At 40.0% G+C, this 27,240-nt stretch overlaps 1 protein-coding gene across 5 annotated transcripts; it reads right to left on the bottom strand.

The window, feature by feature from the left end:
• Positions 1 to 1,882: 1,882 nt before the first annotated feature.
• Positions 1,883 to 27,240, bottom strand: ZDHHC7 (zDHHC palmitoyltransferase 7). Of its 5 annotated transcripts, none has more exons than XR_012652171.1 (9): positions 27,062 to 27,240; positions 20,025 to 20,110; positions 16,405 to 16,727; positions 13,472 to 13,596; positions 8,262 to 8,358; positions 7,709 to 7,790; positions 5,845 to 5,975; positions 4,410 to 4,786; positions 1,883 to 4,092 (listed from the first exon to the last, which is right to left on the bottom strand). XR_012652171.1 is itself a non-coding variant. In XM_075039909.1 (9 exons), the coding sequence occupies exons 4-9, from the start codon at positions 16,708 to 16,710 to the stop codon at positions 4,610 to 4,612; spliced, it is 918 nt and encodes a 305-aa protein (XP_074896010.1). In that variant the 5' UTR covers positions 16,711 to 16,727; positions 20,025 to 20,110; positions 21,544 to 21,674; positions 27,062 to 27,240; the 3' UTR covers positions 4,094 to 4,609. The 5 variants fall into 5 exon arrangements, 3 of the variants coding, with proteins under 3 accessions (XP_074896010.1, XP_074896009.1, XP_074896008.1); XR_012652170.1 differs by lacking the exon at positions 1,883 to 4,092 and adding an exon at positions 4,094 to 4,135; XM_075039909.1 differs by lacking the exon at positions 1,883 to 4,092 and adding an exon at positions 21,544 to 21,674 and having other exon boundaries at positions 4,094 to 4,786.

Raw genomic sequence — 27,240 nt, 5'->3', positions numbered from 1 at the left:
CAGGTTTTGGGGCTCTGGAATTTGAGGACCAGGTCAATGAAGGTCAGGGGGTAGGTGAAGCCCTATCTAGGGAGGTGCCTAGGCTCAGTCAGGCAGCCCCATGCGTTCTCACATCCTCTGAAAAAAGAAAAAAGAAGGGTAATTGTCGTAGGCAACTCCATTCTGAGGGGGACAGAGGGCCCGATATGCAGCCCTGACCCATCCCACAGGGAAGTCTGCTGCCTCCCTGGGGTCCGGGTAAAAGACATCACCAGGGAGCTCCCTGGTCTGGTTCGGACCTCTGATTATTACCCACTGCTGGTTGTGCAGGTTGGCAGCGATGAGATTGCAGAGAGAAATCCAAAGGCAATCAAAAGGGACTTCAGGGCACTGGGGCGATTAGTGGGAGGATCGGGAGCACAGGTAGTGTTTTCCTCAATCCTTTCAGTGGCAGGGAAATATACTGAAAGGAACAGGAAAACACACCTGGTTAATACGTGGCTCAGAGGCTGGTGCTGGCGGTAGCATTTTGGGTTTTTTGCTCACGGGGAGGTTTACACGGCACCGGGCTTGCTAGCGACCGATGGTGTCCAGCTATCTCAAAGGGGTAAAAGAATCCTCGCTCATGAGATGGCGGGGCTTATAGAAAGGGCTTTAAACTAGGTTTGAAGGGCGTAAGGGATAAAACTAGGTGCACCAGAGATGAGCCTGGGGGCACCATGCCGATGTTAGGGGTGGATTCGATAACCCAGCTTAAATGCATCTATGCCAACGCACGCAGCACGGGCAATAAACAGGCGGAGCTGGAAGCCATCGTGCAGCAGGATAGATATGACTTAGTTGCCATCAAGGAAACATGGTGGGATGACTGCCGTGATCGGAGTGCTGCAATGGATGGCTATAAGCTCTTCAGAAGGGATAGGAAAGGTAGCAGAGGTGGTGGGGTGGCTCTCTATGTTAGGGAGTTTTGATTGTACAGAGTTCCACAATTGTGATGACAAGGTGGAGTGCTTATGGGTAAAAGGATGAGAGGGAAGGCCAATAAGGCAAATATTGTGTTGGGAGTCTGTTACAGACCACCCAACCAGGTTGAAGAGATGGATGAATCATTCTACGAGCAGCTGGCAATAGTCTCAGAATCGTGTGCCCTTGTTCTTGTGGGGGACTTGAACTTTCCAGATGTCTGCTGGAAATACAACACAGCAGAGAGTAAACAATCTAGGAGGTTCCTGGAGTGTGTGGAAGATAAATTCCTGACACAGCTGGTATGTGACCCAACCAGGGGAAGAACCTTGCTAGATCTACTGTTTACAAACAGGGAAGGACTGGTGGGAGGTGTGATGGTCGGAGGCTGTCCTGGGTTTAGCAACCATGAAATGATAGAATTCTCAATTCTTGGTGAGGCAAGGAAGGGGGTTAGCAAAATCACCGCTATGGACTTCCAGAGGGCAAACTTTGGCCTCTTCAAGGCACTAGTTGAGAAAGTGCCTTGGGAGATGGTCCTTAAGGGCAAAGGGGTTCAGGAGGGATGGACATTCTTTAAGAAGTAAATCTTTACAGCTCAGGACCAGGCTATTCCCATGTGCTGCAAGTTGAACCACCGAGGAAAACGACGGGCCTGGCTGAATGGGGAGCTTTTGCTAGGAGTCAAGAAAAAAAGCAGAGTTTATCATCTCTGGAATAAAGGGCGGGCAACTTGGGAGGAGTACAGGGATCTTGTTACGTCATGCAGAGAGATAAAAGGAGATAAGTTTGCAGGATTCATCTGCAGAGATGTCTGTTCCTTTGGAGAACAGATGTAAAATAGATGTAAACATAGCACAGACTAACTGTTGTGGCATACAAATATAATGAAACCATTAACCTGCTTAAAAAATACAAGAAGCAGCGGCACAGAGTTTGTATGAATGTATTTGGAAACAGCAGTGTACAAAAGTGTGATATTATACCCAGGAAAGGTACCGAAGTATTTTTTAGAATTATTGCAAACGAGAAATAAACTGCTTCCAGTCTCTCCACCCTTTACTGCCTTTGTAAATCTTGTTTCCTCTTCGCCCTCACCCTTGTTGGGTCAGTTGTTCTGTTGACAACTACTTGAACTGCTGCTCTCTAGGCTGCATAATTGGCTTTGTATCTGAAGCTACAGAACTAGTGGCAAAAGACAACATTTGGGCAGAGAAACTAGGGAGTCCAAATGTGTATTTTACACCAATAGGTTGAAAGTGCGAAGCCTGAGATACTCTGTTAAAGAGTTTTCAAGCAGGAGATATTCACCGTGTGTTTTCCCACTTGTCTTAGAAAAACAGGTATTAATAAGATAAACAGTTACACCAGAGGATGCAGAAAAGGAAATGCCTAAGAGCAGCTAAGCAGTTAGCACAGATTAAAACCCTTAATAAGCAGAGCAGCATTTAATTTGGAGCAATATCATCTGTTACTTGATACACATGTACATATAAATTACAAGCCAGAAGATGCAAGATCATTACCCTGAAGTTGTTATAATCTAAAAATATGTGAATATGCACGTATATGTGCAAAAAAAGTGACATATAGAGCAGAAGTTAATCAACTAAGACTTCAATTCATTACTTTATTTTTTTTTTTACATTAAAAAAATTACAACTTAACAAGGGTTTGAAAAGCCAAGTAAACCTGATTTCACACACGCACACACTTGCTAAGTCACAGGATTCAACCGCTTGAAGTGATATTTTCTGATTTTCATCAGGATATTTTATTAAACAATATACACATTAAGAGCCTCATGACAAAGCCAGACACATTTTTTCCCAATCTTTAAGATGTGCAACTGAATATGCAAAGATTCTTGTGGAACTTTCAACTTTCCCCTCAGTTACATGAGACGTAGTTTTGTTCATTTGACTGCAATTTCACTGGATGTGTCCACCTAGCATTGTCCAGTGTTACACACCATCTCCCCCAAGCAAAGTGAACATATTACATAGTATTGTACGTTTTTGTTCGTGGGGCCATAGGTAATAAATGGATCCCTTAGCAATTTCACCCACCCAATGGTATAAAACCTGATGAAGCTGGAATCAAGATGCCACAAACAATTACAAAGAAATGGAGAAGCAGGTCACTCAAAAAAGAATGTATAGCATCTGTAGTACGCAAACTTTATAATGCAAGATTCTTCAGCACGTTGAACTGCTTGAAGTGGGACAGATCACCAGTGCTACTGGCAAAGCAAAAGCAAGAACAGGACAATTTTAAGGCAAGTCCCAGAACAGGGAGCTATTTACTTTCTAGGCACAATTTCAAGCTATGTATCAAGGCTCCTGCTTTATCCTTTATATTGTCAGTAATTTATATAGAAGAGATTAACAATAATACGAAAAATAGTCTAAATATAATTTTTAAAGAATCCACTTTTAGCTGAATTTCATTACTTGCAGCTTGTATTTCATTACTTGCAGATTTATAAACATTTCTTAGCATTACTGTTGTCAGGCCCACATAAAGCAGTTCTAGGTCTATATTGCTCTCGTTTCTTGAAAGTAGTTTTTGTCAGAAAATGGTTAAATTCAAAATAATTCCTTCTATTACAGATCCTTCCACATTTAAGCTCTGTTGTACTCGAGAAAGAGGCAACCTCCCTCATTCCTCTGATGTCTTTGTTCAAGGGATCATTAAGTTAACAGCTTTCCTTCTACAAAAAGTCTGTACCGTAAAAAGGGGCAGAGCAAGACCTTACAAAGACAACTGTTTTCAGTTAATTAACTCCAATCTGCAGTACATACATTTTAATCTCACACAGGAGGATACAGTCACTTGGTCCCACTCATCACTGCAGAGGACTAGATACAATCCTCAAACATCTACACTTAAGTTCCTCTAGAATCAATGCATTAAGAATTGGAGATGCATATCTGAGGGCAGAATTTGGCCCACAGCTGTTAGTCAAAAGTGTTGTTTACTGAAGATTTAGAACTTACCTAAATGCCATATGAGATTAATACTGCCAAACACAAGACATGCTTTTGTGAGCCTGGGAAGACATTTGGCAGGGGTGTAACAGTGCCTCTGATGTGTTATGCTGTTGTGTGCACCAGTCCTTTGAATCACTTGCATATGAAGAATGTGTGTCTGAAGTGGGACACAAGAGTACAGCTCTGTTTATTAGGACAAGCTGAAATATAAATTAAAACTGAATAAACCACTATTCCCTGAAAACTGGATTTAGAAGGCTAGGTCTCATTTGAGATCAACTTTCACCATAATGCTCCTCCTTATGATTGACAACTGCACCTAAGTATATACTTTTTATAAAAACACACAGGTAATTCCCCAAACTTTTATCAAATAAAAAGGGTTTAACAAAAATGGATAATTAATCTCATAAAATAAATTACAGTAGCATGACATTTGGCTTCTTTAGTGTGACCATGTACTTTTCCTCTTACCTTGCTGTTAAGACCATTACAGATCCAGTTCGCGTCTCTGAAAGTTAATGAGATGTCTGTGACGATAAACGTATAAAACTGCTTGCTACAAGCAAATGTCTGATATCAGTTTCACCTGGTCACAGATTATATGTAGACAGCCTTCTCTGGCCCCAAATAAATATTATATAGTATTCTTGCAAGTTCCAGCATAATTAGACTCAAACAGAAAACTCAGGTCCTCCTTTCTTTGCTCTCAGTAGAAGTCGCCTGATTCGAAATCCTGCAAAAGGATTAATCCACAGGAGTGAAGGCTGACCCCCAAAAACAGATTTCATTCCCTCCCAACGTAGTCTCCGCTCCCATGTTGGCTTTTCACTCTTCAGTCTTTCAATCTCCTGTATACAAACAGACATGCAGTGACATACTGTTAAGTCCAAAGTTTATTAAAGTCTAATAGCAGTTATCAAAACTGATGACTATTTTGCATTCTTTTAATGTATAGCTAGTGAGCCGATTAGTTTCTTACTGGTATTTATTTAGTAAGGAAGAAATAAGAATGGCCAATTTAGCCCTGTGGGTACAGGGCAGAAGACTTGGAACATAAAATGTGTACAAGAAGGTTGGTCTACCTCTTCCTCCCTCAAACTAAAAGACAAAATGACCAGAAAAGCTGACCTTACAGTAGAGGATCTGCACACAACGTACCTGCACTAGAAGTTGTTTACTCGGTTAATGAAACCAGACAATAAGGCTTCCAAGAAGGCTCTTGTACTGCAATTACTGAAGCTAGGCTTACTCTCCCAAACACATTATTTTGATGATCATTTTTTGTACTTCCCACTAATGAAGGCTGCATATTTATCAATTGTTTTTCACAGTTACTCTTCAGTACAGAAGTACACTTTTAAACAGCCTCACATGAGAAAATTCTGAACAGCCACAAGATTCAAATTCCTTATATTTCCTGTCACTTATCCATCACAAAACATCCTCTCAAGGCTTAACACTGCAGATCTAAGGGCAAGGGAGCCAAAGGTCCCAACTACACTTATACTCTAATAAAGTGTATAAAAGTTGAGGAAAGTGTGAAGTGTTGATACAAGATAGCTAGTTTAAGTGTAAACCTGAGAAAAGCAGACATTTCTCATGACACAAATCAGGAGTGATAGTTGAGAAGTGAAAGTCCAAACTGAAGTCAGAAGCTGTGCAATCTTTGTAATTGGAAAACCTAATTATAAAATTCATGTCCGAAAAGCAAATAATGCAAGAACTTCTGTTAGAAAGCAAACCCCAAGAAAGTATTTCAATCCTTACAACTGTAGAAAATAAAAATGATGAGCTATTTCAGATTTGGGGTTTTGTCCAAAATAAGAGCCTCCCCTCATGCAAATAAGACATCTAAACACATCTTCCCAGAATAATCATTACAGCATACAAAAGTAGAGGTCTTTACCGTTTCATCATTGCATATTGAGTGGATTTGGGTGCCAAACATGACTGCAGTGAAAGTGAGAAAAAGAAAACCCTCAAGGCACAAGAAGATCATCAGGATCACAGTTACAGGTGGGGAAAAGTCACTGCATTCTGTGAAAATGACAGATGTAGTTATAAAAAAAATAAATTAAAACAATCTATAGAGCATGTTCATCCCCTCTTCAACAAACAGCAATAAGAGCTAAATATCTGACACTTGAAACAATATTTCACAATTAAAACAAAATTCTAATTTCTAGCACTGCAGCAGCTTTATTTGCTGTCCAGAGAAATAAAGAATTTTCAGGAAGTAACACTTTTGTCTTCCTATACAGCATTTGGTACTGCATTACTGCAATCCTGCCTCAGTATTTCAAGGATCACAGAATGGTTTGGGTTGGAAGGGAGCTTAAAGATCACCTAGTTCCAACCCCCCTGCCATGGGCAGGGACACCTTCCACTAGACCAGGTTGCTCAAAGCCCCATCCAACCTGGCCTTGAACACTGCCAGGGATGGAGCATCCACAGCCTCCCTGGGCAACCTGTTCCAGTGCCTCATCACCCTCACAGTGAAGAATTTTTTCCTAGTATCTAATCTAAATCTATCCTCTTTCAGTTTAAATCCATTACCCCTCATCCTATCACTACACTCCCTGATAAAGAATCCCTCCCCATCTTTCCTGTAGGCTCCCTTTAGGTACTGGAAGGATGCTCTAAGGTCTCCCTTCTCTTCTCCAGGCTAAACAACCCCAACTCTCTCAGCCTGTCCTCACAGGAGAGGTGCTCCAGCCCTCTGATCATCTTCAGGGCCCTCCTCTGGACTCACTCCAACAGATCCATGTCCTTCTTATGTTGGGGCCCCAGAGCTGAATGCTCAAATAAATGTTTGCATGTAAGACAATTTAAGTACTCAGAACTGCACATATGTAAAGATGAGAGCAGCTTGAAGTTTCATGTGTGACAAACGCTGTAAAAACTATCACCATTGTTAGTTCTGACTTGCTAGTTATTCCAGATGTTCCATTTTACTGTGATTGCTTTATTGTTTTTTCTTAATTCACCACACAAAGTAATCAGGTTCTGACTTACACTTAAAGTCACATCTCTGGAGATCCTCTGATCAACTGATTAACTCAATAATAGTTAGACAAAGAAGAAACAGGATAGTATACAGGAAGCAGAATGCTTCAAGTAAAAAAGGACTAAGATTCCATCCATTTAACGGAATATCAATCAAAAACCAGTCCCATGGATTCCCCTGTTGCTTCAGGTACCAGGAAGAACATATGATCAACCATCTTCTGTCAAAAGCACAAGATCAGAATGAGCTCTGGCACATTGGAACATTAAGAAATGCAAGTCAGAGGCCTAAACAAACAACTGGGACAGTTTAGGAAATTTCTTTTCTACAGGAGCCCCACAGTTGGCTCCAGTAACAGAATGAGGGAGAAATTTGTTTAAGTTTCAGCTGTCGTTCACAGAACTGTGGTGGGACATAAAAAGCCCAGCTAGGCAGCTCCAGGTAATAGAGTGCTGAGGTGATTGATGACCAGCTATCTGTTTCCTTCCTATTACAGAGGTAGTAAATTTTACTATGTGGAAAGGGAGTGAGAATGCCCTTGACAGCCACAGCTCTTACAGTGAATGACTAAAGGAAAGAAAAAAAAAATATATTAAAAAAAAAAAGAGAGATGGGTAAACAGGTATGAAATATTTTCAGGACCTCACTTTAAAAAGATCTAAGTCCTGTAATATTTCATACATGGGACTGAAATAGGTGGAACACTATGACCTTCCCTTAGTATCTGCTAGATTATGACAGTGAAAGTTAAGTATTTGCTTACCAGTCCACTGCCCTCGGACACAGGAGAAAAACTGAAACCCACACAGTATGAGCGCATGAGCTGAAATTAGGGCTATATACATCTGGAAATAAGAGAGAGTGCTTACTTTTGACTGCTGCCAGGTAGTAAACCAGACATTCCTTTCAGCCAGCCTTCGCGATTGCACAGTGAATATACTTTCCTATTTCAATTTTTAATTCAATACAATGATGTAAAAACAAATTCTAATTAAGCTTGAATCTAAAAACACGGGCAACAATGAAAGGTCAAGGATTAGCTCCTTAAATCACAGTACCATTTCACTAATTGTTACTACATAAACCACAGCAAAGTTAAGGTAGTTTAAAATAACAGCACTTTACAAGATTAAAATGAGTACGAGCAGAAATATCTTCCTGCTTGGAGAATATCTTGCATAGAAGGAAAAATTAAAAAAAACCCTAACACAAAACAATTGTGCCCTTAAGCCATTACTCACTACTAAGCACAACCAAAATTGTTATAATCAAGGTAGACTCACACTGAGATCAAGCTGCTGTTGATTTTCACTTACCGTAAACAGAACAAAAAATCTCTGATTTTTCTCCCCCACACAATTATTCACCCACGGGCAGTGGTGATCCATCTTTCGAATACATCGTTTGCAAATACTGAAGGAAATGAAAAGAGACTTCTGTTGAGAAACAGTACTTTGCATTTTAATGTAGAAACAAGGGTATCCAGTGATCATAAGACGATGTGCTGAAATCTTTCTTGACAAACTGCAAACAGTGATTTTGTACACATTTCTTTAAAGAAACTATTTGCTTGCTCACAACTCAGCTTTTGATTGTTACAAAACTGACTGTGTACATAAAATATTCTCCACATAAGAAAAACAATATTAATACAAGAATCACTGCATATCCAAACACACAATCAGGTGAACCCAGTAACTTGTTTTAGACACTTGCAGCACTGAGTGAGCAAAGCTTCAGTTGTTTCTAGATTTATTATTAAAAAAACACCTTTTCCTTCTGGAGAAGCTTTTTTAGACAAAGTAATTATTTCAAGTTTACAGACTTCCAAGTTGTAAATTTAGTTTGTGAATCAGGAAAAAAAAGAAATTCACATCTTCAAGAGAGAAATTGTCACTCCTGAGGTTTCAACTAGCCACACGATTCTAAACATACGCAATCAAAATCTCAAGTAAAGAACAGCTTACAATGTCACACCTCACTTCCTCAACATAAAACAAAAATACTGAAACTGTGAGCAGCACGCATTCTTTGCCTACTTGTTAATGAGTATTTAAACACTACTGTTCGTTGCTAGTTCAGAAACTAAATGCTTAGTTTCTGCCCAGTTTTGAGCCAAGGTTATTTCCAAAAAGAAAAGTCAAATATTTCAATAACTTCATCCAACATCTGCTAGGCCATACAGCACCAGAGGGCTCATTTCTCTTATATTCAGGTCCATCTGCAGCCAAACATGAACAGTTATACAAGAGAAACAGAACAGTTGCAACATGTGTTAGAGTTCTTCCATGAATCAATAGCTTCAGTAATGCTGGTATTTCATTTTCCTAGCTTTGTACTTAAGATAGCCACACACTCAAAGTGTTCCAGATCTTCCTGCAGAACGTTCAAAATATTAAGCATTTTCATTTCAGCAGTTACAAAGCCAAATAAACCTAAAAAATGCAAGGCACTATTATTCAAAATCCTTTGGTTTTAATGCATGCTTATTTATGCATGGTATCTGTGAGTGCTGCAGTGACAAGCCACAAAGCAAAGCTAAATGATTGTCACTAAAGTGAAGAAAAGGGATGCGTGGGGGGGAGGGGGGGAGGAAATCAATGCTCCAAGGCACAAAATAACTTTTAAGTCATCACAAATGCATGATTATAAGGTAATTCAGCAGGAGGCAGAACATACTCCTGTGCAGGTTATATGAAAGAATCCCAAATCTCTCACTGCTTCTCTGAAGCTCCTTTTGTCCTGAGCTACCATAACCCAGCCCCTACATTCCCACTGCCTCTTGTTTTACGGACATTAAAGATGATTCATCTTCCGATGCAAATTACTTTTTAAATAGTGCCAGTTACACATGAAAATCCCGATACCATAACTAAACACCGTAACCATTCTCTAGTGCAGAATAAACAGGTATCATTCATGAGAAGGCATTCAGAAGGCTCTCCAAAAAGGTTTTCATTTCACAGCCTGCTGCCTATAAGTTCAGCCTCTCCCGAGCTCTGTGGGAAGGTGAGCTAACTCCAGTTACCACAGCCATGCAAGCCTCCTAATGTAACACAGAATATATACTGTCACTCTAAAAGGAATATTAATGTGAAGTACTGAGTAAAATCATATCCAGCCTCAATCAAGCCAAACACTGGAGGATGTGAGGTGGGCAGGACTCATTTTTGCTCATTCAGTATTTCTCACAAGCCCACGCAGAGCTCTCCAAGACATCAGATGTCTGGAACCCTGCCTTCATTTCTAATCTCACACCACGATTCAATTTCCAGCCAACAAACTCGCAGCAATGCTTAAAACAGTGGTTCTGCCTTCTTCCTAACCCCGTCACTTGTATTCTCTTCCTTCCCCTGTCCAAGCACAGATGTTCATGTGGCAAGAGTTTGGCGGGGAAGTCACTCCATTAGCTGCAACCTGGGTCATCTCACTGTGCACCAACACTCACGCCTTACACAAGAGGAAGGAGCAATTCGGTAGTGAGCACAAGCAGCTGTGGACAAAAGAAGGTCTTTTCCAGCTTGGCGCTGCTGCTGAATGCACTCAGGCAACTGCAGGTGCAATTACAGTTTCAAATGCCAAGGACAACATTCAGAAAGACACAGCTAATGGCTGAAGAGAAACTGGTCTGGATAACAGAAATTCCCAGGAAGACTGATGCAAACATCTCAGTGACTTGATTGTGAATAACAGTTCCCCATACGCAAACACAAGCACAGAATATGCTAGAAATAATGACAGCTGTGCTACTTCAGTGAAAATGAAATAGCACTCGCTCAGAATAAACCTCTTCCTTATGCTGGAAATGTTAACTGCTTAGTAAAATCTCATTTTAATGTATTTCACTGAGGCTAGATATTTAGCTGCAAATAAAAGCTTCTTGTTCTTTTTCCCCATCACTGATGTGTATTATGAAACTATTTTTCTTCCTTAAAAGAACTTCTGCTGCAGTGTTGCACAACAATTTTCATAACTACATCATAAGAGTCTCTTCTGTTAATAATTTACTACTCAAAACATGCACTGTGGCTTTGAGTGCAAGTATTTCCCAACAGGAACCAACATCAATTTCCATTTTCAAGTCTCTTCTATTAGCAAATTGCCACTTTGACTACTTGGGACTAGACCATCCTTTTAATGTCCTTGGAATGGGTTTGTAAGCCAATAAAAAGTTGGCAGTATAATCAAACAAACCTTTTTTCTATTTGGTTTAGCACTTCTGCAGTGCTAAATCTACAGCAAAGAATCAGATTTTGGTAGCTGGTTTCTAGCCCATTTACCTGTCTATGCAGTATGTATTCAACATTCAAGAAATTACAAAAAAAATCCTTTGTTTTACTTAAGAAAAGTGAACAGCAACTACTAGTAGCACCTATTGTACGAGTAACAGAGACAAAGACAATTAAACCAGATATCCAACTGCTGAGAAAAACATGACAGCAGGCTTAAAGGATAGCGCATACACTTTCAGGCTCTTGCTTTCTTTTTCAGATGTTCTGTAAAGCCAGTTACGCACTGTGCAAGCACGAAAACGCATCCTTTGCCCTTATGTGGAACATCTCACAGTGTATTTTACCAAGGCATAAAAAGTAAAACAATTCACAAGACATGCAAAGCTCGGTCCCTTAACCAGTGGTTAGTGAAAACAAACTCTTTGAAAATATGACAGATTTCCTTCACTGTAGACACTACCCATTCTTGCTCTGCTTTAACAATAAATGTCACTCAAATTCTTGCTATAAACAATGTATTTGAAATCCCTACTTAGTTTATTTTTATTTATCTTCCAGGAAGAAACAATTTTTCAATCAACACCTCCTTAACTGGGATCACAGGCTACTGCAACATCCAAGATAACACAGTGCCTGCTGAGGATAATGGCCCAGATGTACTCAAGGGACTCTGCAGGGCTTGTCTGAAACCTCTATAGTTGTTAGCTCCAGGTCTAACAGATAAGCACTGCCCACACAGAGCCACGCAGCTGCCTGAGCTCTAGGCTGTCCAATACTCCAGCTTTTTGGCTCATACGCACAGTGCAACATAAGATGTCTTCATTCAGGGTTACTTCCAAATTAGTAAATCCTATCAGGACCAAAGATGTGGGAAATACTTTAAAGATACCTGCAAAGTCTCTGCAGGAACCAGCCTAAATCTGAGATGAGAAAATTAGCAAGATCCAACCTACACTTAGCGGAGGCTCTCAGGTGTCCCTTTACCGCATCCCATGAACACAATGCCAGGAAATCTGAACAGACTGCACAAAGCTGTTTTGGATCCCCAGAGATTAACAGCTTATATTCTGCCACAAGAAAGCAGCTGCACCGCTTCCACCCTCAGGCCCACAGAGCAACTGGTACAGCTGTGTTCATGTAACGCTCTACCAGAGGTAATAAAGACAGCCAGAACCAAAGTCACTGCACAGGAAGGCAGGCTTGGTATCTGCATCCATGCAAAAGCTAACCTACAACACACATAAACTAACTGAAGATAATTCTATACTTAACTATTTATACACGCAACTTTCCCCTTCACACTCCAGATACAAAAACCCACTCACATCTGAGAGAAGAACAAGATTTCAGTGCCAAGGCTGAGTATAATGGAAATAGCTTCTCAGCCATAACTTTCACACAGATAAGTGACATACACTGAGACATTTAACTTAGAAACCACAAATTTACATAATAATTTGAGAGTCCTGACAAGACTTCACTCTGTTCTTTTGACGGGCACTCACTCAGAGACCTATATTTAATACGCCACACAATTCAATACACTTCACTCCTCACACCTAGAGAGAGCCACCAGAAACATTTACATATTTATGTAAGTCTTAATTATGCAGGCATATCTAGTTTCAATTCTCACACAATAAACATTACAAATGCATATCCACAGTGCCTCAAAACTCAAAAGATTGAGAATTAATTAAAAATGGATACATTTACTGTCTCTTCCATAGCATGTTTAGTTCAAATTATCATCACTTCTGTCTTTACTAAAATGAATCTTCAATAAGCAGAAATGCATTTAACCAATTATGCATACAACTTTGGTAAAATAATCTGTCAATTCGCATATAACTTCAAATGACGCACTACAAAGACAAGATGACACAAATTAAAATGATAGTTTAAAAATAATCTGTATTTTCTTAATTTAAGATCGCAGGAGTCATTTCTTAAATCAGCTTCTATCAGAAATTTCCTTGAGGTTCTTCCCTTTGCCCTCCATTATCAACACTATGGCACAATAATTAGAATGATGCACAGGAAAAAATATTCACAGATCAAAAAGTATTTAAGACACCACAGTATGATTACTTTTAAAAACTCTCAAGTCTCTTGCTTCTTTCCCCTCAACCACATTCATTTTTGGCCATAGTATATTACAGTTATAGAATACTCTGCAATGTATGAATTTGAAAAAAGAAGAAATTTGTGGGAAAAAAATTAACACATAAATATTAGGAACATTAGTCCAAGACTCAATATGCATAACTGCTTTAAAGAAAACTATGGCATACCTGCAATGGTGTGCACGTTCAGGTTTGATACTACAGCACTTTGGACATTTGTAGATCACTTCTCCTGGCTTCAGTTGCAAATTATCCATGTATTCTTTAGTGGCATTTCCTTTGGGTACAGCCCCCTGAAATCATTTCCATTAAAGGACAGAAAGCTTCTTAAATGGTATGACAGTGTTTAAAAATACATTTTATAGACTTCACACCAGTAATTTCAGGATAATTGCTGAAATAAGTTCATTTATTCAAAGCTAGTCTGCCATAAGCCAGGATCATTTCCAAAAGAATAAATTACCTCTGACCTCAAATTCAGTTTCATTTCAGCAAGACTCATCTATGGCCAAGTATTAGCATAATTCTGATGGAATCTACTGTCACCAGCATACATAAAATGAAGAGGAAGACACATCTTTACATGCAGATACAAGCACTACAGGTACAATATTTGCTGAGAAGTTACACTGAACAAGCACTACTAAAAGAGACGTGCTTTCTTAGAGCAGTGTATGTTAATCGTCGTGATGTTCAATTATTAGGCCAAGCCAGCCACAAAAGTTAAATTAGCAACAACTACTTGAAAGATGTTATTTCAATTCTCTGAATCCAAGATTTAGCCACCTGCCCCACGTACACAAGTTTTTGAGAACCAACAGTCATCCTTTTTTCCTTTATACTTAAGCTTTTAGCTTGGACACTGTCACCATGAACCACCACTGGCTTCTTTATTCTACATCTAGTGTCCCCTGTTGCCTTCTGCTACTGTATTAGTGTAGCTACATGATGAACAGCTGAAGGCACTGATCCAGAAGAAAAATAACCCTTCAGTAAAAGACATTATTTCTTAGTGATTAGTTCTCTGAGCTGTTCACCACAGAGCCGCATTAGCAGCTGTTTCAACACAACGAGGAAGATGATGAACAGACAGGAACAGTAGGCAGGATTGCTTCTTCCAGCAACAATATTAATCTAGAACCTCGCAAGATTGGAATCTAACTTTGGATTAGTAAGAAGGAAATAATGGACAGTACCACTGTCACCTTGCTTATTTATAGAGTTCAAAGCTCATCTGTGACAGGAATCGGTTTTGAAATAAACTGTGATGCAAAATGAAAGTGCAATTGCCTTTCTGTACCAACTCTTCCAGGCCAGCACTTACTTCACACAGGGATAGCCTTCTCCAGGTTGGCTTAAATTACCTGCAACATTCTATAATTATTTCTCATTCAAAAAAAGCCCACTGGCAACATCATAATTTTACACAGACACCTTAAGGATGTTTTCAGGACAGAAACAAGAAACCAGCAGGCGCTTCAGATTAATTGCAAAATACCTCTCTACTTCAGCAGAAAGTTTTTGTTGCCTACGGACCAGAATATATTTTGTGTTTGTATTGCCTGACACAGCCCAAGTTCTGCCCCAGATGAACTCTTTGGCTAAGTGGTGCTTCAAACTTCAGCCAGCTGGCCTTTGCAGGGGTACTAACTGAAAGAGTTTCTTAAACACTCATGTTGTATTGCTGAAGTATTTTTTGCAATATAAATGTTCTCATTAAAGTTAATACTTTGGTATAAACATGGTGAATTATCTCAGAGAGAACTCCTGAAGCACAATTTTACCTTGTTCCAAGTAAATTTATGCTTATAAAACACATCTCACATTCACCTCTTCATCTGTCACTAAGGATGTTAACTTCAGGCCGTGCTTTTAGCATTTTGCTGATAAAAATATGCTCTACTTCAAAAACATCTTTCGTCGTCTCAGCCACCAATTCCTTTCAATTAAAAATCTATTTTTATAGTTATAAGAGGAAATTTTATTCACGTATGTTTTGAGGCCGTTTATTCCCTTTTTCCTTCAATCTTAGTTTCTATCACACAGTCATGTCTTCCATTTTGGGAGTCAGCAGGAAAGCAGTGGAAGAAAAAAGGTAGCGATTCATCTCAATTTCTATCACGTTTTATCCATAAAGAACAACATAGGTCTAGAAAGACACATAGTTTTACCAGGACATATCTTTAAGCAATCTATCCTTAAACCATTAACTTTCTTAGCTGTCACAGTCTGTAGAAGTCGTAATATTTCATCACTGGGTGGGGGCTCATAAGCAAATCAAAGACGTAGAAAACCATTAACTACAACACCCTGCTGTTTTTTTGAACACTCCCATAACTTCTATATATACTGTTAGCGTCTCAAAAATCTGGAGAAAATAGATGTTTTTCCTGTCACCCTTCTCTCCCCAGATCTATTCCTTAAAAAGAATAATAGATTTTAGTCCAAAATAAACAAATTAATCTCTTGAACTCTTGAATTGAAAAGTCCTAAGAAATAAGTACTTTCAAGACCTCTTACGCCTACGCCGTTTCAGCGTGGGTTCAACTTAAATCTCCTTTCCCACTGACTCCAAATACCTAAACACAAAAATGCATGAATCACGTAGGACAGTAGTTCTTACTTTAGGCCAATATGTGACTGATGTTTTTCACCATGTCTACCTCTAAAAGTTCTTTCATGTGCCATAAAAGGAAGATACATTTCAAATGACACAACAGGATGAAGCTACAACTTCTTATGAAGTTTTGAAAATATATCTGACAAAAAAAAGTAAAAAAAATTAGGACAGAAAAGACTAAAGCTTTATTAGCTTCTTCAGAACCTGGGTTAATATTTTACAAACAACTGTATTTCTCATGACCCTATCTCTCCCTTATAAATTAATTTTATACTGCCTGCTCATCAAGTCAAAAATTATTTATGGTTTCATTAACAGAACAACAGGAAAAGTACAGATATCATCCCTTCACTTTGAGGGTTTTGAATTTAACACTACTTTTCCTAGCAGGAGCAGACTGATATAATTTCTCCAAATTTCTCTGCAGGTGATGAGCCACATGAGAGAACAATCCAACGTCAAGGAACGATCGCATACTTACTGGATCAGTTAGCATAGTTCTCAGATGCGATGACAAAGCTAGTACTGCCAAGCAGTTAAAGAGAACACCGTTGATCACAGAGTACCAAAAGTCTTTGGAAGGCAGCAACATCACAAAAGTCACTACGAAGTCTGCATAGACAACCAGAAGCCATGTCATTATAGCACAGACCATACCACAGCCATCTCGGATGAACCAAACCCTCTCTGCCATGTCGGCCTCTGAGGAAGAGGAATCGTAACTGTCATTTTCAGCAAGAAGCGGGTGGTGCTCAACATCACGGAATCTGTGCCCTGATGACTGCATGGTTTTCTGGCCTTGCCCTGCAGGAAGTAAAGATACCATTATTATGCATGAGGAAACTGGAAATATAGGTGGCTCTTGTTTTTTATTTCTGTAAGATAAAACATATCCAAGTGTAAAATAGATTACTGAGATTTTTTTTTTTGATCTAAACCTGAACAATTCTATGACTACATAAAGATGAAATATTTCCATAATCAAAAGATACTAATTTAAAGTTTCATCAACAATTCTGTAAGCCATTTACTGAGTTTTATAAACCCGTAACTTTTATTTTTATATCACTGTATTGGGTTTGCGTGGCAAGGTTTTGGTAGTGGGGGGGCTACAGGGGTGGCTTCTGTGAGAAACTGCTAGAAACTTCCCCTATGTCCGATAGAGCCAATGCCAGCCGGCTCCAAGACGGACCCACCGCTGGCCAAGGCTGAGCCCATCAGTGACGGTGGCTGCACCTCTGGGAGAACAGATTTAAGGAGGAGGAAAAGTTGCTGTGCAACTGCAGGCAAAGAGAGGAGTGGTAACATGTGAGAGAAACAGCCCTGCAGACCCCCAGGTCAGTGAAGAAGGAGGGGGAGGAGGTACTCCAGGTGCCGGAGCAGAGATTCCCCTGCAGCCCGTGGGGAAGACCATGGTGAGGCAGGCTGTCCCCCTGCAGCCCATGGAGGTCCATGGGGGAGCAGATCTCCACCTGCTGCCCACGGAGGATCCCACGCCAGAGCAGGGGGATGCCCGAAGGAGCCTGTGACCCCGTGGGAAGCCTGTGCTGGAGTAGGCTCCTGGCAGGACCTGCAGATCTGTGGAGAGAGGAGCCCACACTGGAGCAGGTTTGCTGGCAGGACTTGTGACCCTGCAGGGGACCCACGCTGGAGCAGTCTGTGCCCGAAGGACTGCAGCCCGTGGAAGGAACACACGCTGGAGCAGTTCGTGAAGAACTTTAGCCCGTGGGAAGGACCCACATTGGAGGAGTTCATGGAGGACTGTCTCCTGTGGGAGGGACCCCATGCTGGAGCAGAGAAAGAGTGTGAGGAGTCCTCCCCTCCTGGAGAAGGAAGGAGCGGCAGAGACAAGGTGTGATGAGCTGACCGCAACCCCCATTCCCTGTCCCTCTGCAGGGGGAGAAGGTAGAGAAAATTGGGAGTAAAGTTAAGCCCGGGAAGAAGAGGGTGGAGGGGGGGAAGGTGTTTTAAGCTTTGGGTTTTATTTCTCATAATTCTACTCTGATTTGATTGGTAATAAATTAAATTAATTTCCCCAAGTCAGTCTGTTTTGCCCATGACGGTAATTGGTGAGTGATCTCTCCCTGTCCTTATCTCGGCCCACGAGCCTTTCGTTATATTTTCTCTCCCCTGTTCAGCTGATGGTGGGAAGAGTGATAGAGTGGCTTTGGTGGGTACCTGGCGTCCAGCCAGGGTCAACCCACCACAATCATGCAACTTCAATGCTTGACAAAGGGATTTTAGAATGGTTTAATTTCCATCTTGTTGTGCCCATAAACCATTCTTCCCGTTTTGTTAAAAAATGCAACTTCTTTCTTTTATCTCAAACTAAAATGGCAAAGTCTTCATTAAATTACAGCTCATGTCTCTCAGAAAACAGCAAATTATGGCACCAGATTGTTGACTTTTCACACTGCTCCAGCAACCCAGGGAAGAGCAGAAGGAAGAAACAGAATGGAAATAAAGCCGTTCTAGTACATTGTTCACAACAAAAAACACAGCAAGTTAGAAAGCGGCTAAATTTGTTGACAAAAGTGCTATTGTGTTGAAAAAACCACAGACCTGTTACAAAGATATATTGGATAACTGACAAAATGGTCTCAGATCAGACCAAGCTTAAGGGAAATAAACAGCAGTGGTTAAATTAGCATGGCATTGGATTACACGAATCAGATTTTCAAAGTACACATTAATTAATTAAGTTCATGAAAACTCTTTTAGGGCTTTGTTGTTGTTCCAACGTGGAACAAAAACAAGACTTGAAACCTTAACAGTTTTCATGAAAACAGAATTATTTTCCAGACATCCCTAACAAGCGAAGATATGGAATGGCAGAACTGAAGTACTATCAACAAACAGGAGACAAATTAAAACTGAAACATTATGCATCAGGAATAGCTTGCTCCTTTAAAAGTATACCGTGTTCTAAAAATTGTATTGATTCATGCTATTAAAGGCCATGTCTGAGAGAAACTTGAAAGCCTTTATATTGATTGATGACAGCCACGCAGAAGTCTCCATTTTTTACCCTTATTAATGGTAGCATACGTGACTGGTAGGAAATATGGCACTTCAATTTACATCCCAAGACCTTGAATATAGGATCACTTTGTTAGTCTAAAATGGTCAAAGTGACCGTTACCAGGTAAAGAGACTCACACTGAGATAGTTTTCAGATGAAGCTATGTATTTCTAAACCCTTTAAAAAACTCAGTCCCATCTACCAGGAATCAGATAAACATATTCTGCCCAGTAAATCTTTCTGATCCTTAAGCCTTAATGCTAGAACTAGGCAGGAATAATCCAAGAGACTAAAAATGAAAACAAGTATATGCAGATTGCAGTGTAGGGATCCCAGAGCAACAGTTAAAATAGCTAGCTGAGATACTCCTAGGACACAGTTAAGTGTGGGCTACATTCTCTGGTTGTGAAACAGAACAAGATGAAGTACAGCTCCGGTGCTTGGATCTAGTGGCAGTACTGCAGAAACAGTCAGATACGGTGCATTCACATTTAGGGTAAATTCAACCAATGGCAAAAGTACCAACTTTGCCATTTTTTAAGCACACCCCCCCCCCCTTTTTTTTTGTTTAAAATAAGTCAATACATAAGTCATTTGGAACATTTTTTCAAACAGAATGTTTGGATTTTTTTTTTTTTTCCACCAAAGGACTATTTAGAAACCCTAGTCCTTCAAGACCTCCTGCTGCACGGATGTTTTGAAGTGTCTGAGAGGAATCAATGAATCAAAAACAACCTCCCAATTCAGAAACTTCTTATAGAACACAAATTTGGAATTCCTTCCAGTTAAGGTGCAATACCTCAGAAGAAGAAATATACAATTATTTTTCAATCAAGGCAAGTTTTCAGCTGCTCAAATCAACAAGTTACCTTAAATCAGAACAGACATCAAGATTCTGAAAAAAAAATAAAAATTCAGTATTTGTGTATGTCATGACAGATGTGAATTGTAGATCAATTCTGCAAGCAACTCCTTTAGCATACAAATGAAATGGCACAAAATTATTGTATTCGTTTTGTTTAACTGTATTAAAGACAGCCAAGAAATTTTTTAGCACAACAGAAAAAAACCCCACGTACCTCACAAACGTTTTGTATGTTATTCTGACATCATGTCCTTCCTTTGGGCTATCCTAGGCTATTCACATAGTCATATCTGATGTAATCTGAAAAGACATTATCAACAAACTGATTAGTAAAGCACTCTTGCTTCATCAGGAAAATAATGTTAAGCACAAATAATATACATAGATAGTAGTACTTTGAAATACACTGCATGTACTTACAGCAAACAAGCTTCTGACCAAGAGGAAAAAAACCTTTTGGACTAAGCTATCAAAGAACAAACGAAAAAACTCTAAACAGTGTTTCAAGTAACGTTACATCTGTCCTGTTCATTGTTTTTTAAGATGAGTTGGATATGCAGGTTTTAGCATTAAAACTAATGTATCCAAAGACCTACTTCTTTTTTCTCTTTGCCACTCCTGTATGACTAAGAATATGCAAAAAATAATAATCTTACTTGATTGTCTTCAGAGCCTACAGCAAGGTTTTTGGTTTTTTATTAATAACAAGTATACGTGTCTATCACTGTTTTTAGAATTGTAAGATAAGATAGGAAAAATTGTTTTAACTCTAATTATTAGAGCAAGCTATGGCCAATTTAAAATAAATTTTAATAAGCTACTCATTCCAGAATCTGTATGTAAAAGAAAATGACCCACAACTATGCCAAAGAGAATATACACTTAACAAGTTCTCCTTGCTAGAATTCCACCACATAGGCAAATAATTACCATACAACTTATGACATACAAATCAGTACAAGGACTGAAATGCTAGCATAAGCTGTTCTAACCATGCTTAATTTGACAGTACAAACGTTCCACAATCTTGAATCACATTCCTTCCTTTTCACAAGGACATAATACTCAAATCCAACACAGACCGTTTAAAGTAAATGAGCATCAGTAGTTTTAAAAGTGTAGAAGATTTCCTTTTTTCATAATGAAAGAAGAGGAGGAAGAACTTTTTTTATTTAGAAAACCAGATACTTCAAAGCTTGAAAATTTTAGCAGTTAACTTTTGGAAATCACCACATGGCATTTGGAGCAGGACTGCAGCACAAAACCTTGAGTTAGATGTCTATTTGGGGAAGAGAACAGAAGAGGTGTGGGCCTGAATTTCTGACTGGTAAAGTTAGTGATCACATGCATACTGCACAGAAAGCACTGCTGCACCGGTTTCTGACAAATTAAGTTGGGATCCCTGTTCTGCACAACAACATTGACTGCCATTGCCGTTCTCTCACTCAGTCCTACTGCTGCCAACTGTAACATCTGTCTGGCAATTAAATCCCCAATACGTGATCAAGGAAAATTTTCTTGCTTTGTTTTATATATTATGGGATAAAATGACTAGCTTGCAGTAGGAATTTCAAATTTGTGTCTGATTAAAGTTGGCTAAAGAAGTACCTAATAAGGTTTGTGACACGGATGCTTCATTCTTTTATTTGGAAGGTTAATTTAAATTAATATATTTTGACAGTAACGTAAGGATTCTGACATTTAACAGCTACAGAAAATATGAAGCCACTTACTTGTAAAGGAAAGCTTCTGAAACTAGCTTGTTTGAAAAAATACTCCAAATACAACATGACTGATGGAGTTCTTCAGTATACATTTTCAAATGTTCCCAATTCAAGGGGAATTATACCAATGCAGACTTCTCCTGAAAACGACAAGCCTCTTGTGTTACTTAAACTCATATATTCTATTGCAAGCCTAAAAGGTAATGCAAATGCTTTTTATGAACATATAACTGCATGCAGCTACTGATTGCTTTTGCTTTATAAATAAGCTTTTATACTTTTGTTAAACAAGTTTTCACAATATTGTGAAATCCACAGTCATTAAGTTGTCATTGACATGGCATTTTGTGGAAGCTAAGTACAAACACACAAAAAGAAGAGCAGTTGAGTGTATCACATTAATTTGCAATGTCACCCACCCATTCTCTGAGGTGAAGATGACAAGCAATAGAAGAAGACATGCTAAGCCTCTGCAAGTGAAATATTAAAGTCAGAGTAATCATCTGAAATTGTTAACAGAGAATTTATTGACCAGACAGGGACATTATTTGTCCAGTCAGTTCCCTAATTGTAGATACAATTCTGTGCATAATTTCAGTGTTTACTGTAGCCTCATGAGTTATTGGTTTATGTGGAAGTGCCACCATAGTTCAGCTTTTGCAAGAATAATAGATTTAGTCATTCTCATGTGATTTCCTCCTCCCCTTCCATCTCCCCTGCTCCTGTATGTCATTCTCTTCTCCAGCTGCCTACACCATTACCCCCCACCTTGGTCCCCTTCAAGGGGAAGAAGATCAATGTTTGAAAAGCACTTAAACTTTATGAAGAGCTAAGCACCCCCACTGAGATGCTCACAGCTTTCCTCTAGACTATTAATTTATTTGCTTCAATGCCTGTCCTAGCCAAATTTACATTGAGTCCTTGTTGTATACTTGAAGTACAAACCACCAGGACAAAGCATGACACTTCAACCTCTAACACGCCAAGCAACAGCTTTTATTTTGACCTTTTAAAAATCTTTATCTAGCATTGGAAGATAACACTAAATTATTCAATGTTTCATGCAAAATGTCATCTGTTTGCACAGATGATTGTATTAAACCTAACCCAATGCAGTTCCACTCTTAGGTGTTATTTGAAATTCTCAGGTTGAGAATGTCTCATCTGACCTGCACCTCATTGTTAACGAAATGTAGGCCCAAAATGCAGATGTATTACTAGAATAAAAAAAACAACAAACCAACAAATTTTGAAGATACTACATTACAAACTCATGATCACTGCAAAGATGGTCTTGTAAAATGACTGTGCCTAAGATGTTTTTAGTTTTCCAGTGGGGCTAAAGAAGATCCACGGCAACAGCAAATCTCCCTTCTCGAAGTTTACTGGAAGAAGGTTAGCAAGGGCATTAGGAAGACTAATGTTACCATACAACTATTGTATCAGGAGGCCCCTGCACTGTTAATTAAATTAAAAAAAAAAGGGCACTTCACAGTTAAGCACAGTCCTTTTCCCTGCTATTTTTTTTTTTGAGGCAGAAAGGAAAAACATTGTTGTAGGGGAAAAAAAAGATCTCATTTTTCTTTTTTTTTAAACAGATATACAGATAAGAATTTATATACAGGCTAAAAATCCATCAGCTGTCAGACCCTAAATCTTTTTTTGGTCACTTCTTCCTTCAAGCTATACAACAGAAAGTTCCTAAGATTCCTTATATTTCAGTTACAACGCAATAAAGAAAATGCCTTTATTTCAACATCTCTGACTGTGTACTGATATGTCAATAGTTGTAGGACACTAACAGATACTGCACAGTAGAATAAGAATCCCACAGCACTTACATACAATGGATTGAAATCCCACCTAGAAGGCACAGCATTGGTGGCAAATCAAAATCACAGAACTGTAGCCTCATTAAAAGGTTAGAGTGTAAACATTAACTTCAAAAACTGCAAAAATTTTAAGTAAACTAAATGAGCACACCTACTACTACATCCAATTCCACAGGCAATTTGGACCATTCATTGCAGACAGCTAAATATCCACCAGATAATGTCTAGACATAATCACGCCTAATTTAGGTGAATAACCTACTTTTTATTACAGATACATGCAATCCAAACTGCAAAGCCATTTAATAAGTAAACTGTGGCTCATTTCAACCTCTCAGTGACTTCACAGCAAACAAATAAAACTACTCCAATAACTCCATCAACCAGTAACTGCACTGAAAACCCTTTAGCTCAGCACCAGCAACAGCCTAACTCTGTAGAAGGAGCCCTTCGCTAGGGCTTCAGGGTTGACCTTTCTCAGCAACCATAACGTGTAAGAACGGCTATAGTAGCAAGTATTCAGAAGAACCAGGCCATCAACTACAATCCCAGTTTAGCCCTGACAGACTCAACTTTTTTTATCTGTAATTACAAAGAGATAGGCCCAATTTCAAGAATCTGGGACACAGGTAACTCCGGAGAAGAGCAGCTGAAATAGCTTGTGATGGCAACCCATGATACAACCCCGAAGTGTTATCATCAGCTTATCCCCAAATCTATCCCATACCCTCAGTGGCATAGCTCATCATGTCTCTAAATCTTTGTTGCTTTTGCTCTAACTTGATATATTTTGTACCATATTTATCCCAAGAATTTCCTGTTTATGCCTTCTAGCCCTTCTTTGTACTGACCCATACCTGCTCTACTGCAGGCATACAGCGAGACTCTACAGTGGAAACACGTAACTAATGTGATGCTGTTTATATGCAAACACCTGGCAACACATTCAAGAGACAATCTTCAGCAAGTACCTATTTAACACAGTCAAGTTTCAAGCTATTGTAATGATTCTCCTTAAGCCAGTCTCTTATTATACAGCAAGTGCCAGGCCATAGCAAAACACTGGAATTGTTTCTTTTCGGCTTTGAAAAGGGGATATGCTTCTTCTAAATAATCTCAGAAAAAGGGTATATAGAAGAAGTGCTTAAGCATAAGTATGGATGTCTTACTAGGAAGCTGGTCATCTAATTATTTATGTCTTTATGCCGGTGGCATCTTTATAAACATCCTCAAAACCCAGCAATGACAATGCAGGGTAAAACAAGTTATGCAAAATGAAAGAAAAAAACTATGCATGTCTTCAGAACACATATTTAGAAAAAGTATTGAAGAGCTTTGCTATCAGCAATAAACCCGATAGATTTGTGACACCAAGTCACTTTTCCATAAGCACAAAAATAACATCCAAGGTGTTCAGCAAGGTATCTTTTTGATAACAGATTTTTTCCCCCACAGATGTGGAAGTCAAAGAAAACATATTTCATGAGACCTTGGTGCCCAGCAAAGATACACACTGTCTGATACACAAAGAGTTCAGAGCTACACAGGAAGGACAGAACATTTATAGATTAAAGAACCTTTACTTGGGAGAAGGACATGAACACAATCTATGGCTGGGCTTTGTATGTTAGCGCTTTTGGAATAGGGCCACAAAGTAAAATTCAGATTAGACTCCAGAAAGCTAGATGCTTAAACCGGTATCAATATTGTTATGTGGAAACTGAAAGTTTACTCCTTTGCCAACGGCAACTGGATGAATCACATTCTACTTTAGAGGATACTCTTTCAATTCTAATTTTTGCATTCATCAATATACGCTATATCCTCACGCTCAGTTGAAGATAGCTTGGGTATCACGTTCACTGATTGCACTGTGATATCAGGCTGGCAAGCACATTTTTCTGTCAGTTATTATATCCATATCCACATGTGATTCTTCCTTCCAGGTTCCAAAAAGTAATGTCATAGACTGTCGTGGTTTAACCCCAGCCAGCAACTAAGCACCACGCAGCCGCTCACTCACCTCCCTCACAGTGGGATGGGGGAGAAAATCGGAAGACTAAAAGTGAGAAAAACTTGTGGGCTGAGATAAAGACAGTTTAATAGGTAAAGCAAAACCTGCACACGCAAGCAAAGCAAAACAAGGAATTCATTCACCACTTCCCATGGGCAGGCAGGTGTTCAGCCACCTCGAGGAAAGCAGGACTCCATCACACATAACGGTTACTTGGGAAGACAAATGCCATTGCTCCAAATGTCCCCCCCCTTTCCTTCTTCTTCCCCCAGCTTTACATGCTGAGCATGACGTTGTATGGTCTGGGATATCCCTTGGGTCAGTTGGGGTCAGCTGTCCCAGCTGTGTCCCCTCCCAACTCCTTGTGTCCCCCAGTCTACTCGCTGGTGGGGTGGGGTGAGGAGCAGAAAAGCCCTTGGCTCTGTGTAAGCACTGCTCAGCAGTAACAAAACCATCTCTGTATTATCAACACTGTTTTCAGCACAAATCCAAACCATAGCCCCATACAAGCTAATTAACTCTAGGCCAGCCAAAATGAGCACAGACCAAAGCTGAACTATTTTCACTAGCAATTTTCAATATTGATTAAAGGAGTGTTAAGGCCTTTGTTTCAATGGTTCCTCACATCAGACACATATAAAGCCTCATATTTCCTCTATATTCTTCATCTTCAGCCTTTCAACTGCTGCGGAATTCTATCAGTTTACTTTCCTCAAAAGTTCTATGTCTTCATAAAAGGCATAAAAAAGAAATCCATCAGATATACATGATACAAAATATACTACGTTAGAGCAAAACCAAGCAAGTTTTAGAGAGATGAAAAATATTATCAATTTCTTTTAGCCACAAAGAGCTTTCAGCTATTTAACGTTAATCTAAAACCACTAAAATTTTACATCAGTTTCATCTACTAACGAATCAGTACAGCTCTACTTTATCTGTCAATTTTCAAAGTCCAAGAGCATCCACTTCAAAAGATCCAATTTAAGTCTGTTAATGTGAACGGTCACAGCGACTTCAACCTAATTATGTCTTCAGCACAGCAAACAGTTACATCACTGTAATTCAGCATCCTGATACCATCATACAACTGTATATGTAGTACAGAAAACAGCCAACGATTTCCCAATCCTTTTTTTCACGGCACGGATCGCATACGTGCCGTGCTGTACGAATCTACCCTCTCGTTTTTCAGAGCGTGAACTATTTGCGTTCCCACTTCCCGCCAGCGCTGTTCTTCCCTCCTGGAAATAAGGAAAACGAGCACCACATAAATCAGCAGAACTCCTTAGAGCAAGTGCCAGGGCACTACCGAAAAGCACCCTGTATCAAATGGTTGCCGTTCCCTCCCCTTTCAGCCTCCCACGGCGGCACCTGAGACTCTACAACACAACGGTGCTGGGGCACAGGGACACTTCCACGCACTTGTTTCCACGGATGACTTCCGTTTTTTAAATAACCCGAAAAGAGGCAGGGGCACAGCCAAACCCTAGAAAAGACCCCGTTAAGAACTGGCACCAAACACCAGCGGGGACGGAGACCGACCTGCCCCAAAAGAGGAGCCTGAGGCGAGGGCCGGGAGAACAGGGCAGGCCCACGGCGGCGGAGAGCGGGGAGGGGTGTGGGGCAACCGGCTCGGTGAGGAGAAGGTGGCCCGGAGAAGGAACGGGAACGGATTTACCTCAGCGGCGGCGGCCCCGCTGCCCTCAGAGCTGCGGCTGGCGCCGTACCGGCGGCGCGGTGGGGCGAGCCGGAGCCGGGGCCGGGGCCGAGCCCCGCCGCCTCTGAACCCTCACTCCTGCCGCCGCCACCGTGCCCGCCGCCGCCGGCCGCTCCGCGGAACCCAGGACTCCCGGAAGC

Source organism: Buteo buteo, chromosome 11 (genome assembly GCF_964188355.1).
Source record: "Buteo buteo chromosome 11, bButBut1.hap1.1, whole genome shotgun sequence".
NCBI classification, from domain to species: domain Eukaryota; kingdom Metazoa; phylum Chordata; class Aves; order Accipitriformes; family Accipitridae; genus Buteo; species Buteo buteo.
The sequence above is the reverse complement of the archived record's forward strand: the minus strand, read 5'-3'. Positions and strand labels throughout refer to the sequence as shown.